The 18,900-nt window shown below is 27.9% G+C and overlaps 1 protein-coding gene across 3 annotated transcripts; it reads right to left on the bottom strand.

The window, feature by feature from the left end:
- Positions 1 to 1,324: 1,324 nt before the first annotated feature.
- Positions 1,325 to 16,725, bottom strand: LOC108345022 (gibberellin-regulated protein 4). Of its 3 annotated transcripts, XM_017583577.2 has the most exons (7): positions 16,649 to 16,725; positions 16,422 to 16,525; positions 3,059 to 3,122; positions 2,845 to 2,973; positions 2,677 to 2,721; positions 2,482 to 2,515; positions 1,325 to 1,652 (listed from the first exon to the last, which is right to left on the bottom strand). In XM_017583577.2, exons 4-7 carry the CDS (start codon positions 2,917 to 2,919, stop codon positions 1,471 to 1,473), a joined length of 336 nt encoding a protein of 111 aa, XP_017439066.1. In that variant the 5' UTR covers positions 2,920 to 2,973; positions 3,059 to 3,122; positions 16,422 to 16,525; positions 16,649 to 16,725; the 3' UTR covers positions 1,325 to 1,470. The 3 variants fall into 3 exon arrangements, with proteins under 3 accessions (XP_017439066.1, XP_017439067.1, XP_052723033.1); XM_017583578.2 differs by lacking the exon at positions 16,649 to 16,725 and having other exon boundaries at positions 16,422 to 16,561; XM_052867073.1 differs by lacking the exons at positions 3,059 to 3,122; positions 16,422 to 16,525; positions 16,649 to 16,725 and having other exon boundaries at positions 2,845 to 3,024.
- Positions 16,726 to 18,900: the final 2,175 nt, after the last annotated feature.

Genomic DNA, 18,900 nt, shown 5'->3' with positions numbered 1-18,900 from the left:
TAACGAGTGTGGTTGTCGTGGAACCGAATATAGCGTTGTTGGGAACCGAATACGAGTGGTTCTGCATAATGGTGAATTGAATAAAACTTAATTGTACCGAATACATGTTTTATGTAAATCATTGGCATGCATGGAACCGAATACCAATGGAATGGAATCGAATACGCCTCCCTCCAATTTCATTTCAAGCATTGTTTTTCATCTTTTTCAGCTTCAAACACGCGTATTCATCTTCAACCACTTTATTCTTCATGCCATCAACTTCATCTACCATACACGAGAATGTTTTTGATCCTCATCTACAATCCTGCAACTCAAACACAACAACAAAATTACCCAAAAAACGATACAATCTCAAACAAGCTCAGCTGAAAAAGGTAAGAAATTATATAAAACGTTGAAGGTAAGTAAGACATTTTACTATAAATCTCTCTGAAACTCTCCACTTTTACAGGTAATCAAAAAACTCTCTATTCCGCAAATCTGTCTGTGTCTTCCTTCCTTTTCTTTTCAAACGAACACACAAAAATCTCATTTCATAGCTCTTCTTAACAGTAATTTCATTTATCATGAATTTTTCAGATGAATCTCATGACTTTCCTAGGATGCCGTGATCCGTGTTTCCAAATTCTCAGACAACATGATCTCAGTTATGACACCTTAAGCTTATTAATTGTTGGTTCTGCTTTTGCACCTTTTCTTGTGTAATTTTCTTTCCCTCAAGGTATGATTATAAAGATCCCATGATCATTGTCAGAACACTATGTCAGACAGAAAACCCTGTTGCCTTTACAAAATCCTGTTCTCATATTTTTTTACTGCATTTCAAACTGTTGACACTGTTCATTCAATTAATTTAAAGAAAATTATAGCAAGCATGAGAAGTTCCATAGATCTCAGCAATAGTATTAGACACACTTCATTTAGGCCTTGTTCACTTGAGTGGATTTGAGGAAGAGTAATTGAGAGGATTTGAGAGGATTTGAAAATAAATTTTTTTGTTGTTTATTTGAGTCAATTTGGAGGTAAGTGAGAATGAATTTGGAAGTAAAGTTTGTGAGAATTAGTGTAGGATTTGATTGACGTGACAGATTAAAAAAATTTACTTCCAAATCCAATCTCATTTACCTCCAAATTCACTCAAATAATCAACAAAAAAATTTATTTTCAAATCCTCTCAAATCCCCTCAATTACTCTCCCTCAAATCCACTCAAGTGAACAGGGCCTTAAGAACAAATATCATGTATTGTCTAAAACAGATTTTTTATTATTATCATTCAATTATAATCAAAATTTCAATTCAGTTTCCATCTATGTCAAAGATTAACCATGAAAGCTGATGTAGATTAATTATTGAAGTAAACACATTAAAATTACATTCAAAATTTTATCTTTTGAATAATTGAGACATTACATTTTATGGAAATTAAAGCTATATAACTTTGTTGTTAACTTGATGGAAGAAGAGGTTAAGGGCACTTGGGTCCTCCTCTCTTAGTCTTCCAGTTGTTGTAGCAAGGGCACACTGCTTTATTCCCATAATACCCCGGGGGGACACACAGGCACTTCATACAACACTTCTGACAGAAAAACATGCAGGGCTTGTGGTACTGGGTCCTGCTACACCTCCTTGTGCATTGCGAAGGGCATTCTGGTCATATCATATCCCAAAGAAAAGAAAAAATCTCATTAAAATATTTACATAAATTGAATCTTCTCATGTCAACTTAAAGGCATCTTCATCCATTGATTACTGAAATCATAAAGGAATCTTAATATAATAACCCACCCTAGTCCTCTCAAATTAGGATCTTAGATCATAAAAATATAAATTTATAATACTCTTAAATTAAAGTAAAATTTTTTAAAAATAATGTAACACAATTAAATTTATAGAAGATAAATTAATATTTTATATTATAAGTCTTGTAATAAAAATAATATAAGATACATATATATACATAAAAATACTTAATTTATCACAACAATGATTTATCTTTTTAAAAAAATAAGAACAGATAAAAGTAAAACTTAAATACATTATTATTAGTGTAATTGATAATGTTCTTAATATGTGTTAAAAATTAATAAAATTCTTTATTATTCATGTTTCAAGAAAAAAAAAAGAAAATTCTAATTCACATCTTGGAATAATATATACCAACCATATAGGTTTTTTCCATTTGAAAAGTTCTTATGTTGTTGCAAGGGCAATAACTTCTTGTGAAATATGAATTCAGTTCTTAGTGATTGGATGTACAGTTATTGGTAAATGAGAAAATTAATTTTCAAAAATTTAAAGTCAAAGTCTCAGATCCAAAGATCACGGAAAAATATATTTGACCATAATCAAATGAGAACCCCATGTTTGGAAATAGTGTATATTGAAAAATAACTGAATGAATAGCAGAAAGAACTTCAAAATAATGAACAGCAGAAAGAACTTCAAAAGAATGGATAGCAGAAAGAACTTCACTTACGGTAGTTCTTGAGACTTCCAGGTCCAAATTTTTTCTGATAATCACACAATAATTATGCAGAACATAAGTCATCAAAAACTCACAAAACAGAAAAACCAGAAATAAGAAGACATGCTATATTATATATATATATATATATATATATACACACACACACACACACATATATATATATACACACAGACAGAGACACACCTTGTCATAGTAGTGGTGACCTCCATGTCCATGGGATGCCACAACCTTCAAAACCAAACCAATAAAAATGTGAGAAATATATAAACTTTCAAAACCTCGACAATGTTGAATCAGATTTATCAAAGATTGTGAGTTGTAAATGTATGTGTTTGTAGTGAAAAGATCAACCATTGTTTGAAGCATGGAAATGGCAATGAGGGCAATGATGCAAGCAGATAGTAGCTTAGCAGTCACAACAGCCATTGTTGGAAGCTAACATAAACCAGAAAGCTCTTCAATATATTGTGCAAACTGATGCTGCAGAAAGAAGAAGAGGGTGGTGACAGAAAGAGATGAATGTGGGAGCATTTATAGAAGAAGGCTGAATGGTTGGAAGGGATACCTTAAGTAGCAGCAAAATTTATTACTGTCGAGTGTGAACACTAGCAGAGAGTTTTACTTCGTACCTAAAATCACACATGTTTGTCAGCATTGATGATGTTACTGTTAAAGTGTTATGTCATGCTAACTAACTATACTGTTGCTTCCGTCTCAAAAGTACATGAATTCAAGTTTTTCTCACGTTATTCTGATAAAGTATAATTTGGAAAACAATTTATAAATTAATAAGATGACTTACAAACATAGTTTTTGTTGTTGAATAGTTACTTTTTCAAGTAATTAATTTGAAGATAGATTAAGAAAAACTATTAGTATTACATCACAGAGTAACGTAAGTTGATTTGTTTTCTTTAATGATATATGAGATTTCATCGTACGGTCCACAATACGGATTGGAATATGGAAGTTGGTAGTTAGGTTCTTCTTAAATGTGTGAAAGTTACTTTTCATTTAGGGTTGTAGAGAATTGCAAATTGCTTGTTCCCTTGAAATTAAAATACTACCAAGTAGGAGAAAAAAAGTGGTAGTTATATGATGGATAAATGATGCTGTAGAAAATATCTAAGAATCATAAAAATATAATGCTATATATAATTCAATATTCAATTAATTTGTCTCGAGTTTAAATTCAGAATAATGTATGAAACATTTGAAAAATAGTAAGAAAAAATTATATATATATATATATATTAGTTTATATATTATCATACTTATATATATGGACCTTTTTCTTTAAAAAATATTTTTTTGCTACGAATTTTAGAACATATTTTATAAACTATTTCTTTTTCAAAAGTAATAAAGAATTTGTAATTATCTGTAGTTTACGCACACGCACATATATTTAATTTTTATATTTTGAAGTAAATCTTGTAAATTAATTATTTTAAATGATAATTAAGAAACAATTAATTTGATTTAAGATATATCAATTTTATTAAATTTAGTATATATGTATGTGTATATTCTCGAAGATAAAAATAAAAATATATAGTAATATATATGCTTGGTTTGAATACATATTAAGCATAATAATTACTTTTTTATTTAATGGTAGATATACCTATATTCACATAGTAAATCAAAATATATTGTATAAAATATTCATTAATTGAGTAATAATATAAATTCATTAGTGTATTTTTGTTGTTTAATTTTTACTATAATTATAATCGATATGATAATAAATGATTTTGAAGATTTATATATATATATATATATATATATATATATATATATATATATATATATATATATATATATATATATATATATATATATGTATGTATATAAAGTTTCTAAAGTAGAAACGAACTTAGTCAAAAATAAATTGTTATTAGTAAAAACTAATATTCGTTCTATTACCATCTCATCAGTACAATTTGATAAAGAAAAGAATGAAAATAAACTCTAAGAAATTATAAAAAATTAGAAATAATGAAAAGTTAAGGTATTTAAGAGAGATAATGATTTTAGAAATGAAAATGAAAAATCATTTTTACTATTTTTGAAATTATTAAAATCTAGATGGACAATAATTATAAGATGAATTAATTATGTGTTTTTTTTTTAAAAGACAACATGATTGATTGTATTAAAGTTTTGTTTTTCTTCATCCATCATGAGAAAAAATAAAAAATGATATCTAAAATTCTTTATATGTGAAAGATCATATTTTCATTATTGTTAATATGATTATTTGTACCTCACAATAACAAATTTAAATACTTATCATTTTATTTTATGAGTTTATTAAGAATTAATATATGATTGTGTTATAGAGTTTGGATTTTTATCCCTTAGGTATAACTATTTTTTGCTAACAAAATTTCTTCAATAATGAGTTTAAAAATGAAAAGAAAAATAACTTTTACTACTTTTAAAATTATCTCTAATAATAGTAAAAGCTAGGCCAATGAATCCTCATTGAATATGGTTTGGTTGATTGCAATTTAAGTTGATGAGGTACATTAAATGAATAGAAGTAAAGTAAGGTAGAAGGACACAAATTGTGGGGCTCCATGTTCCTCCATGTGATTCTTTGTGCCCTTCACAGTCGGGGTGTCCAAATTAATTTGATTGTTTAGATGGAAAAAGTAGTGAACTTTCAAAATTCAATAACTTACAATTTACAATGCCTTATGGCACATGTGACAACACCTCTCCCTTCACATTTAGTAAATCAACGTGATTCTTATTAATATGATTCATGATTAACTGGTGAAATACTTGTAATTCAAGTCTTTTCTCTTTTTCTTCTTTACCTTTTTTAATTATGTGGTGTGAGATACCTACAAAAGATACTCTGATATTTAAGTCACTATTCTATAAACAGAATTAATTTTCAACAATACAATAAATATAATCACCTGTTTTCTTATCTTAAATCTATATTTATAAGTTTTGGAATACACTTTTAATAAACATTAGCCTAATCACTACCCCAATACTTGATAAACATACTTTACCAATAAACATATTTAATTTATAAGTTTGAACAATATTAGAAGAACTATCAGGTTTTACTAATCGTAATTTGCTGAGATTGATTGTTCAGTCAATTACTGACCGGACGACCCTACAGTGCAACTAATATAATAATTATATAAGATTTTGATATATTGTAAATTTAGAAAAAAAATCACTGCAAAAAAATTATTAAATAACAATTAGATTTGAATAGGAAAATAATTAGTCATTATGTTTTTTAAGTTAGACAATATTGTATAAATTAAAAATTACTAGTATTTAAAATAGTTTTTATTATAAATAAAAAATTATAATTGATTTTTGAATTTAACTTTTAATTAGTTTTTAACATTAATTATTAATATTTTAACTATTTTTTACTATTTACTTTAAATTAATCTTGGAGATTAATTTATACCCTAATCCCTTAATAGTTAAAATACATTTTTTAATTGAAATTGAAGGAGGTAAGAGCCACTATAAATCAGGTTTTCCTTTCTGATTGAAGTCCTAAATTGTTGTACCCAGTGAATTAGAGACAGACTCTTAATATTAAAAGTATTTGCCTTGAAGTTATAAACACAAAATTTAATAGAGATTTGATTTAATTATTTAATTGATGGTTGCTTTCTCCCTAGTATAAGCAAACCTATTAAATGGAACAATTTAATACAATTTACTTCTAAAGTGGATAAATATTTATATAAATCCATTAAGTTTCAATAAACTCTTCACTCACTGTAATAGTTTATGTAATACAAAATAATATTTAAAAATCAATAATGGATGCATAAACTTAAAATATACTCTTAATATAATACCAATTTTACATCTCAACCTTATAACAGAATTGTAAATCACAGTCATAAAATATAGTAATACAACATTACTGACTAAGTAAGTTACTAAATTATATACAAAATTCAAAAATACACAAGTTACTATAGTGAAACCATCAATTTCTTTGAATCATTTTAGTAATAGTAATTATAAGGATATAGTTCTCAAAAGCTCAATGTCAAATACCTAAATAAAAAACATAGAAAAAATCATTTTATTTCTTTATTTATTTTCTTTCCATGACCTCAATGAATATCGATTAAGCTGACATTAATATATTATTATATTATGTAACAGTATATGTCACCTAATAAATTATTATTTCTTAGTTCACACGCATCTTTATTTTATTATTATTTTTTGTTTTTATATTCAATTTTATGTCCCCTTAATCGACACTACGATAGCATTATTTAATTTAAAATATAATATAGTGTATGCCATATGTACTATTTTTATCGTCCATGTGAATAACTTCTCATTATTTTTTACTTTAAATTATTTTATTAAATAATGTGGGTTTGGTAAACTCTAAATTATAAACTTATCATAGTACTATACTATATTAAAATTGATTTGAGAAACTCTAATAGCATCTTTCTTTTGTTTGATATTATTTGCCAGTAATTAATTACTAACTTCTTGTAGTGACTTTTATGAGATTTTTACTCTAAATATTTTTAAGTGGATTATTTTAACTTGATTCATGTGCATTATGTCGAGTTATACGAAATGGACCAAATTACAGTTCTATTTAGAATGAGAACGACAAAGAAACTTATAAAAAAAAGAAAAAAAGTTATGAAAAACGGAAAATAAGAAAATTTTAAAAAACAATTAAAATATTATTAAGTTAAAAAAATTATAATTTCAAACTTTAATAATATCTCAAATGCGGAAAATAGGTTTTAAAACAAACCTTCTCTTAATTCTCAAATTGATTGACTCCCGCTGACTTAAAATCATAACATTACTAGAATTATAAGTGAAACTAACCGAATGTCATTATTTTAGTATTCATCAATTTAACATTAGATACAATTGTTCATTTGAAATTAAATTGGGCTTTATTCGATATATTATAGTATTACATATATTTTAAACAAATATTTTATTTTATCTTTTATCATTAATTAATTTATTATAATTTTTTATTTGTACTTTTTACTTAATCTATATTTTTTTATTAGAAATACAATAATTCAAGACAGATTATATATATATATATATATATATATATTTATTTACTGTATTAAATATACTTTAATATATTCTTTTTCTGTTTGTTGTTATGAAATGTCACTGATTCAATCAACTTTGCATTATTTTACAACTAGCATGTTTGAGTGTTTGTATCTCATTATTGTGAATTGTTTTCTTCACAGATTATTATTTTTTTGAGATGAACATGCCAGTTTAGATTAATTTCAAGAAGAAAAAGAAAACTATTGGACCCAGATTACTGTATTATTTTTGTCCATCATCCATATTCTACAGTCAAATGTGTATAACCAATTGGGAATTGCTTTTTGCAACCTCATATTTTTTCAAACACTTCCATATTGAATTGTAATAATGATTTTTTTTCAAAACATTCGGAATTGAGAAAATAAGGTTTTAAATAATTTCGAAAATGCCATTTCATAATTAAAAATTACATTACAGGGTGTTCTAGAATCATCATTTTACCATCCTTTTTAAAAATTTATGATGAAAAAAATTTCAGTCAATTATTTTTGCTTGAAGTATTTGTCAAGCTTTTCAAAATTTCAAGCAAGCAATCACTAAATTGATTAATAAGTTAAGATTTCACTAGTTTCACTAAATGGTGCAATGGTTGAGAGAGGCAAGTAGGGTCCAAGAGGGGCATGCTCTTTCTTCCATTTCTCTAACTAATAGTTGTGATCTATGGACCATAATTCTCACTTTGAGAGGGTCTTATGGTTTATTAACTCAAAGTTTCAGAGTTGCATTATTGAAAGGGACTAGTTGGTGGATTTGTCAGATGCCATAATAAGGGTATGTGAACTGTTGCAGCTGTTTTTGGACCTCTTTGAATAAGACTCTTTTCACTCATGCCACATCATTTGCACTCACTTCACTCCCTCAAGTGGGAATATTTGGTTTTTGGCACATTTCGTGCTAATAAGTTTCCTGTTATTACTAGATAACATGTTAAAGGAAGTTTAAGGTTTAGGATTAATATGAGTTGGAAGACCTATAAATTTAAGTTTCATTTCGGATAAAAATGGTTATGATATTTTATCATTTCATGTGTTGTTTTTTTATAGAAAGAAAGTTTTATTGTAAGGTTATTATACACCCCCACTTTCCTCAAACATAATATTTCATAAATAAATATAATGTAAATAAATATAATCTTGGGTCATTACAGTCGTCCATAATGTGAAACACAAAGGGTCTCACATTTTTAATGGAAAATACATATTTTTAATTTTAAATAAAAACTCATGAGTAATATCTCAAAGTGGATTTATTATATGTTTAGGAGAGTATTAAAACACTTGCATTCACGAGTAGGTGATACTTAACTAGACAACATACCAGATAGATATCAAACGTCTAAGGATGCCAAAAATCACTAGAATACTAAGGTGTCAAAGTGACTAAAATATATAAGTGACTAGAATACTCAGACTAGACATGTTGTCTAGGGAACCACGAGTGGGTGAAACTCAAATGGACAGCGTATCAGGTTGATACCATATGTCTAGGGATACTTAGAGTGATGAAGAATATTGCATAACCAGAAGTGAGTTAAACTCAACTAGACGAGAGTTTAGGGATACCAAGAGTGGTGAAGAATACTACACAATGAGGAATGAGTTAAACATAACTAGATTGAAGTATAGGGATACTAGGAGTGATGAATAATACTGCAAAATCAACAGTGAGTTTAACTCATTTGTATTTGAAAAAGATAAATGGAACCTCTCAAGAGTTCTTGGGAGAGACTAGATATAGCTTAGTTGGAGTAAACCAATATACAAATCTTGTGTCTATTGAGTTATTTTATTAAATGTCTTTTTTGCTTTCATCATGAAAAGACAACGTCTAAACAAGTGATTTAAACCATCTATTTTCCTATATTCACTAGATGTTGATTATGTGAATTACAACATGTGAGTAAGGACACTTTTATTCAAAAGTAAGGTACTTAAAGTATTCATTTTAAAACCCACACTTCTTTTTATCACTAGAGTTTAAAAGTTATACACAAGTCTTCTTATGAAATCCTTCTAAAAATTCTTATAAAGTCTAGCGTCTAAAAATCTCTTTTATTACTAATTTTGATTTATTTATCAGATGCTATGTTGTGAAAAGAATTTGAAAACACCATTCAACCAGAAGTGGTGAATAATACTGCTCAACCAAGAATGTGTTTAACTCATATGTAATCTTTAAAAAAGATAAACGAAACCTCTCAAAAGTTCTTGGAGAGATCGGATGTAGTTTAGTTGGAGTGAACTAATATACAAATCTTGTGTCTATTGAGTTATTCCATTAAATGCCTTTTTGCTCTCATCATAAAAAGACAACTAAACCATCTATTTTCCGACATTCATTAGATGTTGATTATGTAAATTACAACATGTGAGTAAAATCACTTTTATTCAATAGTAAGGTATTTAAAATATTCATTTTAAAATCCACCCTTCTTTCTATCACTAGAGTTTAAAAGTTATACACAAGTTTTATTATGAAATCCTTCTAAACAATTTCTATAAAATTTAGTGAATTTTTTTTTCATTACTAATTCTTATTTATTTATTAGATGCTATGTTGGGAAACCACTTTGTAAACACCATTCAACACCCATCTTTTCTGTTTTCCAGTGATTTCATACTTTTGTTCAAATCTCATGTTCATTTCACATGCATGCAACATTATTATTATCCTCGCTAAAATCCCAAAAGTTTATGTATACCAACATCATGGTGGTCAAAGAAGGTGATGGTAAAATGTATGGTTGAGGTTTGGAAAGGTGGGAATCGGTTATGGATGGATGGAATTGATTCCGTAATTTCACAAAAAGAAAGGAAATCGGTTATGGATGAGGTGGAACCAATTCCAAAATTCATTACATGTGTGAGAGTCGGTTCTTTAAAAAAATGAACCTACTTCAGTTGCACGTTGGTGATTTTTGATAAAAAGACTAAAAAATACATTATTATCATTAAAGATAAATTTCATGAAATATCCTTAAATTAACAGAGTGTATATATATATATATATATATATATATATATATATATATATATATATATATATATATATATATATATATATATATATATATATATATATATATATATATATATATATATATATATATATATATTCTCTTAGAAAAATTGTTTGGACAACTATTAAGCACCTGTTTTGCTTTCGTATATTTAGATTGTCTCGTTGGCCACAAGTTAAATTGACCATAATTGTTATCATATACCTTAAAAAGTTTGGGTAACCCTTCGCTATCTGAGGACACCACCCATTGGCATAACCAAATGCATTTTAAGAAATAAACATTTTTAAAATAATTTAATAGAAAATAAAATTAATTAATATTACTACTATTATGAAGTATGATTTGTTCTAAGTAGTTGAGAGTTAGACATGCAGAATAATGGCATTTAATCCCTAAAAAAACACCATCCCCACCTCCATTCCCAGACCATAAAAAATTATGGTTTTATGCACAAAATTATTTAACAATTTGCTTTGATACAAACATCTAATCGATTATTTCATTAATTATGATATCAAACATATATATGAACCAAACAAAACTGAAAATAAAAATTGTTGATAAACCATTCCTAATTTAGAGTTTAATCCTTACACTTTCCTTTTCGTGTATGAATTAGATAAAATTTATATTTACTTAGCTTTTATTTTAATGTTTCAATTTAAAATTTTATATTTTAATCTTCATAGTTGTAATTTCTTTATTCTTTTGATTTTTAATTAGCATCAAGTTTGAGTAAATATTGTTTGAGACTCGATGACTATAATTTAAAAGATAAAATGCCTGTAATTGTAGGATTAATAACAGATATGTTAAATTATATATTAAAGCTAAAAGGAAGAATTCTTACTACCATAAGAATAAAAAAAAATTAACTTTTGTTTTATTTTTATAAAAGATCATGACATGTGATAAAGTTTCCTCCAAAATATTTAACCTAATTATATGCATAAAGTTTTGTGGACCACAAACCCTACTTCACTTTCCTTGGTATTGAGATTTAGATTGTCCTACACAAGTTAGAGTTGAGTTGGCACTCATCTTTGTAGGGTTTACACTACAATGAAAGAATGATAAGACAATGGTTGAAGAAATACTATTATGTTGGTTGGTGCTTGACAATTACTCATACTACTACAATTGAGGGAAACCAAAAGAGGTATATATACATATCATCATATAGGTCCTACTTATTGGGTCAATTTTTCAGAAACATTGTACATCACTACTAGTGAGTCTTGTTTTCTATCTCTTACTCTTTTTGACCATTAGAGAAATCAAGAATTTTTCATCTTGTCATCTTTTTAATTTGATAAAGAATTGTTATTAAAATTCAAATGGGGGTAGAAAGATGATTGAATGAATGAACTATTATTTTGATACGTACATAGATTATTGTGGACATGGACAGGTTTATAATTACATATATCTTGCTTGTGGTTGAGTTGTACTTGAAATAATTACGAGTCAATTTCTTGAAAATGATAAATTTTTCCATAAATTTAATAAGATTTAAATACATCATATACTTTTAAAATGTTTAATAATTAGGAAAATTATATAATATTATTGCATGTGTGTGAAAAAGAAAATGCTCATTTTATTTTAACTTTGTCACCATTAATTTTTTATACTAGAACCATTGTTAAATTAAGTTATTGAAAAGTTTTTTTTTTCACTATTGTGACAAAGGTTCAAGTAGTATTTTCCATAAAAAATAGTGTAGGATTTACAATTATGATATTTTATTTTATTTATAAAAAATCATCTAAAATTGTATTTTTTGTAAAATAATTAATTTTACATAATTTTTCATGAATATACACGTTGTTTTATGACATTTTCTTCGAATCTACCTTTATGAGATTATATAATTGAAAGTAAATTAGAAAAAATAATTAGATTTTTAAAATTTCAACATAGCTTTTTAGAAAATATAAATATAAATTTACACCTGCTGTTAAAAAGATCGAGCTCAGCATTACCGCGAAAATGAGAAAGAGTTTGAAAACTAAAAAGCGCAAAACCCGTTCGTTTTCCGTTAACCCACTCGGCGTTCCCAAAATGGAGGAGAGAGGTGGCACTCGTGTTGGGACTGAGAAGATGTTGTTGAATCGGCGAGTTGAGGAAAATCTGGTTGGAGAGAAGGGATTTAAGAGTATGCGTTTGTGAAGTGGAATTCAGATAATGGAGAAACCCTAATTCATGTTTGAGGAAGAGGTAATGAGAGCGCAAATGGGATTCCTTGGCTTGATAGTGGTGTTGGAGATTGAGGTTGACGGAAGAGAGGGAGAACAGAGAGCCGGAATTAGGTTTTGTTTTTCATTTGAATTAATGGAAGCTGCAGTGTGGTAGTGATTCCCTTGAAATTCTAAAATGTGTTTCTGTAATTTGGGGGAAAACGTGAGCCCTATTTGCTTTTGATTGTACTTTGATGTTTTTGCATTCTTTTGGACTATTAAATTACCATTTTGATAATGAGAAGTGCTTTTGTCAAACTTTCCATACTGCTTCAATTTAAAGCATTTATATTAGGAATATTTTGTATAAGTTCATGGGAAATTGCTATTTCCTTTCCCAGATTTTATTTGGATGAAGTTTGATGAATGCATGAGCTTAAGCACAAAGGTTGTAATCAGTTTAATTTGTTCAATTCAATACATCATACTATGCATCTGGACCAATTCCCCGCCCCTTACTTGCTCAGTGTTTTATTTGATGTTTGAATAATTGCAGTTAACATAGGAAAGATGAAAAATTCTGGGTTTGATTTTGGAGCAGAGGAAGATGAGGACACTGGGTAGAAAAAGTTTTGATATTTTGTAAGTAGTTTATGTCAATTAAGTTACTGAAAGGAAGAGTGAAATGGCATGATTTGTGTAAATCCTGCAGAATGTTGTTTTGTGGAGAATGGATAACAAACAGAAGCCGGGAAAATTTAGGATGATAAACACTGTTAATTTATACAACTACAGTTTTATACAAAGTGAACAAGTTATAACATTTACAACCCCCAATGATAATTTTGTAATTGATTGAGTTTAATGGCTTAGTGACGATGGGAATCAGTCTTACACCCTTAGCCAACCTATTGTGTATTGACAATTATGATCTTCAAAGTGGGTGTTATCATCGAAGTCAACTAACTTATCACATATTGATTTGTGATTAGTGTACTATGTAAAACTAGCTTTTTCATTTATTTCGTGACAATCATGAATGATTTTATGCTTTAAAAATGCTCTGAAAAAGCTTTTGTTTTCACAATCATGTGTTTTTTTCCTTTTTTTTTTCTAGGAAGAGTTGACACCTCATGAAGAATATTCTTCTCATGCAAATCTATAACTGTGAGGGATTTTAGTATTAGTGCATTTTCTGGGGGTACAACTGCTTGCATAGGTTTGTGATAAACTCAAACTTCATTTTTTTCTTGATAATATAGATACTTTAGCTTTACTTTTGTTCCATCCTTCATGAGAGCTGAGTTGATGATTTTTTCCATATCTTGTAATTTAATGTATTAATTTTTGGAATAATGGTTCTGTTAGTAATAACTAGGGCCTGTTATGTCAAATTTCCACTTAGACCAACAAGAGCAAACTTTAATCCTGGAGGCATTTTCAACATTGCAGTATAATTTGGTTAATTATTTACTGGATGCTAGAGCATTTGTAATGCCAGAACTTAAAAGGAAGCTCCTACCTTGATGACTTGGGCTTTATGAATAGGCAAACCTCAGATCATTTACAATAGAAAGGGTGAAAAAACATGTGTATAAATCTTGGATTTCCACCCTGTCTCAGGCATTCATTCTCTATTTTATAAAGTTTCACCTCTTTGTAGCGTTTAAAAAACAGGGGTGACTTCTATAAAGGCATGTTTGAAAAACTTCTTACTTCTTTTTTATATTATTTTGAACTCTTTTTTAAAGCAACTCTACCCCTGTGCTGTCAATTTATCATCTAACGTTTATTGAGTTTTTGAAAATGGTTCCAAAATAAGTGCTTTAAAAGCCAGTAACATAAACAGCAAGGAAATGTTTTCTCATCCTCTTTTTTTTTCTATCATTGTCTAATTGCTGAACAAATAAACTTTTAAAAAACATTATAAATTTTGATAATATCCATTTCTTGTTTCACTATTCCAATTCAGTGTTTTTGTCTATTATGCTCAGTAGCTGTGATCAGAAAGGACTGGCGGGGGTTGAAATTGGCAATGCTTATATTTTGTCTAATATGACCCAAAAGTTGAATAGTATTGATACTGAAATATGACTAATTAGAGGTGAAACTTGTGTTACAATATAGAATTAAGGAAAGCTAGACCATTGCCGGGGCATAGCTCCTTACTAAATTAAAACTGAAATAAAAAAAAATCCATTTCAATGCTATGTACGAATAACATGTTAGCAATAGGAAGTTGTATTCATCCTAGACCAAGAAAAAGTTGTTTAAGTATTCCTTGGTGATTGAAATAGCTATATTTATGAATCTTTCAAAACCCACTTTTGGTAGTCTTCAGGCATAGGAGATTCAGAAATGTTATTCTTTTTAAAAGAGTGCCCACTTTGACAATTCTCTTGTTCTACAGATGATAGAAAAAGTAAAAATTTATCAGATAGTAAGTTGACACATTTTATTGAGTTTTCTTGTGTTGAGATTTTTTCTGTCTACTTTTCTGGTGATTCTTAAGCTCATTTAGGAACTTTTTATTCTCATACTGATCTTGTACCACGTTTAGAAACGTTATTATATCAAAGGCAATGGTGGGAATTGAGTCTAAAATGTCACTACTTCTCAGATGGTTGGTTGTGGTTTCTTTCCTTTGTTGACAATTGTTTTTGGAGTTATATAACAACAGATATCAATATCACAATTTTAACCAATGTGAAAATTCATTGAGGAAAATGACAACTTGACTCCTCTATGGGTGCTTACACTCCCTCCTACCGAGCTAGGGATTGATTCTTCTTAAGTTATATCTGAAAGCAGTTTTTTTTTATCAATGTACTCAATGTACAAGGAACTCTTGAATAGTGTGAATGCTGTTGGTTCTGTACTTTTTGATGATGCCAAAGGATGCTAAATCACAACAGATTATGTCTTTTTTCAAGGAAAACATTGTCGATCTCATACATCAAGTTCATTATGTAGGAGTAGGTTCTACCTCCGATGGACAAGAACAACTAAAATAACTACTAATTGTTATTTTGAAGCTTGCTGTTCATAAATATTATTTATCTTTTCATTAGACAAAATAAAATTGTAAAAAGGTTTTTCAGTATTTTTTGATTGCCTATATACCACTGTGTAGACAGTTAGATACTCTGTAGTGAGGATAGTTACATTCTGTACCAAATACATTTGCTCATTTAGCATTAATCCATGGTATGATATCACCTTTTTTATGGCTGCATAAAGTTCAATATAGTGTTTATTGCATGTGTGCAGCATCACATATTGCATTTCAATATAGTGTTAGTTGTATTCTTAATTGGAGGTAGTTTCCTTCCAACCTTTGGCATTATTTTCTGAAAATTTTGAATGAGTGACTTGTTAGTTTAAAAGAACTCAGAAGGCTACTAGTGTAGAAATGCATGTGATGGAGGTGTGCTAGGACTATGGTGGAAAACCTTAAAGTTATTGTCATACGGTTTCTTCTAGTTGACTTTAGAATGAATCAGCTTGCCATAATAAGATACCAAAAAAGTAGAAGCAAAACCTGAATTAGATTATTGTGACATTCAATTAGTTCATAGAAAGGATAAGAGAGATGGAAGAAGTACCTGTGATTTAAGATTTGGTGGTGGGTGGAGTGAGCGCTAGTGTAATAGTAATTTGAATGTATTCACAATACAGTCTCTCAGATCCTTGTAGCAGCACAGTGACACTAGTGAAAAGAAGAATAAGGTCCAATCAGAATTAGAAATGAAACAAACTCAGAATTTCTGTGATTGTAAATGAAGTTTATATCTGAACAAGAAGAATAAGTTCATTTCAGCATCTTTCTTACATTGTGAACTGGGACAGATAGAATACAGCTCATGTGGCCTATTTGGATTATAAGTTAAAATAAAAATAACTTACATAAAAGTTAATTTGTGCAGAATTTTTTGGTTAAATATCCTAGAATACCTTAGTACTAAGAACTTCATAGTGACTTTGAACAAAAACTTGTAAAGGAAAAAGGTTAAAAGAACAATTCAAACAGTTCTCTCAATTAAGAAGAACAGTAGAGTACAAAATTCTAGGGCACCTACAATCCTGAAATGAGTCTGTGGGAAAAATGATAATCATAATGATAATTTCGCATAACTAGGACGTCAGATTTCTAATTTCGTATTTTTGCTCATTTTGTATTTGGTTCACAGAATAACAGAGAAATTAACTGGGCTTCTGTAGCCAGTAGAACTTTTTTGAAAAAGCAGAGTATTTTTTAATAAAGTTACATAATTTGTTTTTATTTTATATTCTTAAACTATAAAATTGCTAAATATAAAACTTAAGAAATATTAAAATTATTTAAAACTACAAATATCACAACTGTCTTCTTATTAAACTTATAATAAATAGCCAACAGTTTAGTCCTTATGTTTTCAGATAAAACTTATAAAACTCAGATTGAACATGCAACTACAGTATATCTGTATGTATTCATCCCTATGTATAAGTGTGTGAAGTAAAATCTTAGAAAAGAAGAAGAAAATAATAGAATGTTAACAGAATATTAGGTCTTCTTCTATGGTGATTTGAGTGAATTGAGAAAGAAAGAGAAACGCAGAGACCCCTGCATGCTATGAAACAAAGATTGAACAGAGCATCCTAGGTTGTATTCTATATTTACTTTACCAAGTCTTGCCAATTTTAACAGCTAAACATAAGATACCTTATTGTGCAAATCAGTTCCTCCTTTATCCCTGTGGCAGGAATGACAGGCAACAAAACAAGGTTATTTATTAACATTATTATTTTTTTAGTAAAATATGAACTGTTATTATTTTATTAATATTAGATGTATGTTATGTTGTTATCACTTTTTAGTAATGTTTTTAACTATCAATAGAGACATTTGAAGGAATATTATTAAATTTATTTAATTACATTTTTTAATAATAATGATATAACATTCTAAATGTATTACTAATATAACAAACCTATGTTTCATTTTACCTTTTATTATCTGATTTAATTTTATTATTTTATTTCTCAATTAATTACTTCATTAATGTCTTTACGTGACTTCTACAGTGTTTAGTAACTTTGACTTTGGTTCTGCATGGCTGACTCACACGTGGCTGACTCACACGTGTCATTACGTTGATCTAGATTAACACGTGTCACATGATTTGAACCCTCCTTACGTCTTTAATTGTGATTAGAAGTAACTATGGTTGAGGAACAGTGAGGGTTCATGAAACTTGTCCAAATACAGTAATATTCTTTAATCCTAAGGACATTTCTGTCAAAAAATAATAAGACGGTACGCAAAACAATACAATGCTGGCATCACTAAAACTGAATAAACTAAGAAATAAGATGAAATTAAAAATTGTTTCATAATGTTTAGGAAATGATGATATAATGTTGTCATACTTTTTGAATTTCATATTAATGTGTTTATCAATCTTCATTTTTATAATTTAATGTATAATGAGTTAATTAGTGTGTTATAAATTTAGACACCAATATACTTTCATCATATTTGAATTAGTTGCATTTTAGCATTTTTTTAAAAAAATTATTAGTGCTTTCTTTTTCAAAATATTAAGTTTTATTCTATATTTAGTCTCCAATTAATAATTTTATATTGCAATAGTTGATAATATGTTTGTAAAAAATAAAAAAGACTGTAACACATTTCAATAAAACTGATCCGTAATAAATTTCACTATCTTGGAGTAATTATTTATTTTCTTAATGTACGTATCAAAAATTAAATGGCAATAAATATGGAATGGGGAAAGTATATTGGTTCAGTGGTATTTTTTTTCTTTTTATTTTTCTTTAAAATTTTTACTTTGAATGAATTTTTTCTTAGGTTCCTTTTAGTGTGAAATTTTGAGTTTCGTTTATTAACTTTTAATGATAAATATTAACTTAGATGCTAACTCTGATACTTTTGTTATATTCTGCATCAACTTGTTTTGTGCCGCACTCTCGTGGTAGTTCTTAGTGCTAAATATTAAGTGTAAAAATTAAATATAAACTAATAAATAAATAGATTAAAAATACATAATTAACATAGTAAGAGAACTAAATTAATAA

This window comes from Vigna angularis, chromosome 8, assembly GCF_016808095.1.
Source record: "Vigna angularis cultivar LongXiaoDou No.4 chromosome 8, ASM1680809v1, whole genome shotgun sequence".
Lineage (NCBI taxonomy): Eukaryota > Viridiplantae > Streptophyta > Magnoliopsida > Fabales > Fabaceae > Vigna > Vigna angularis.
This window is presented reverse-complemented; position numbering and strand designations above follow the sequence as displayed.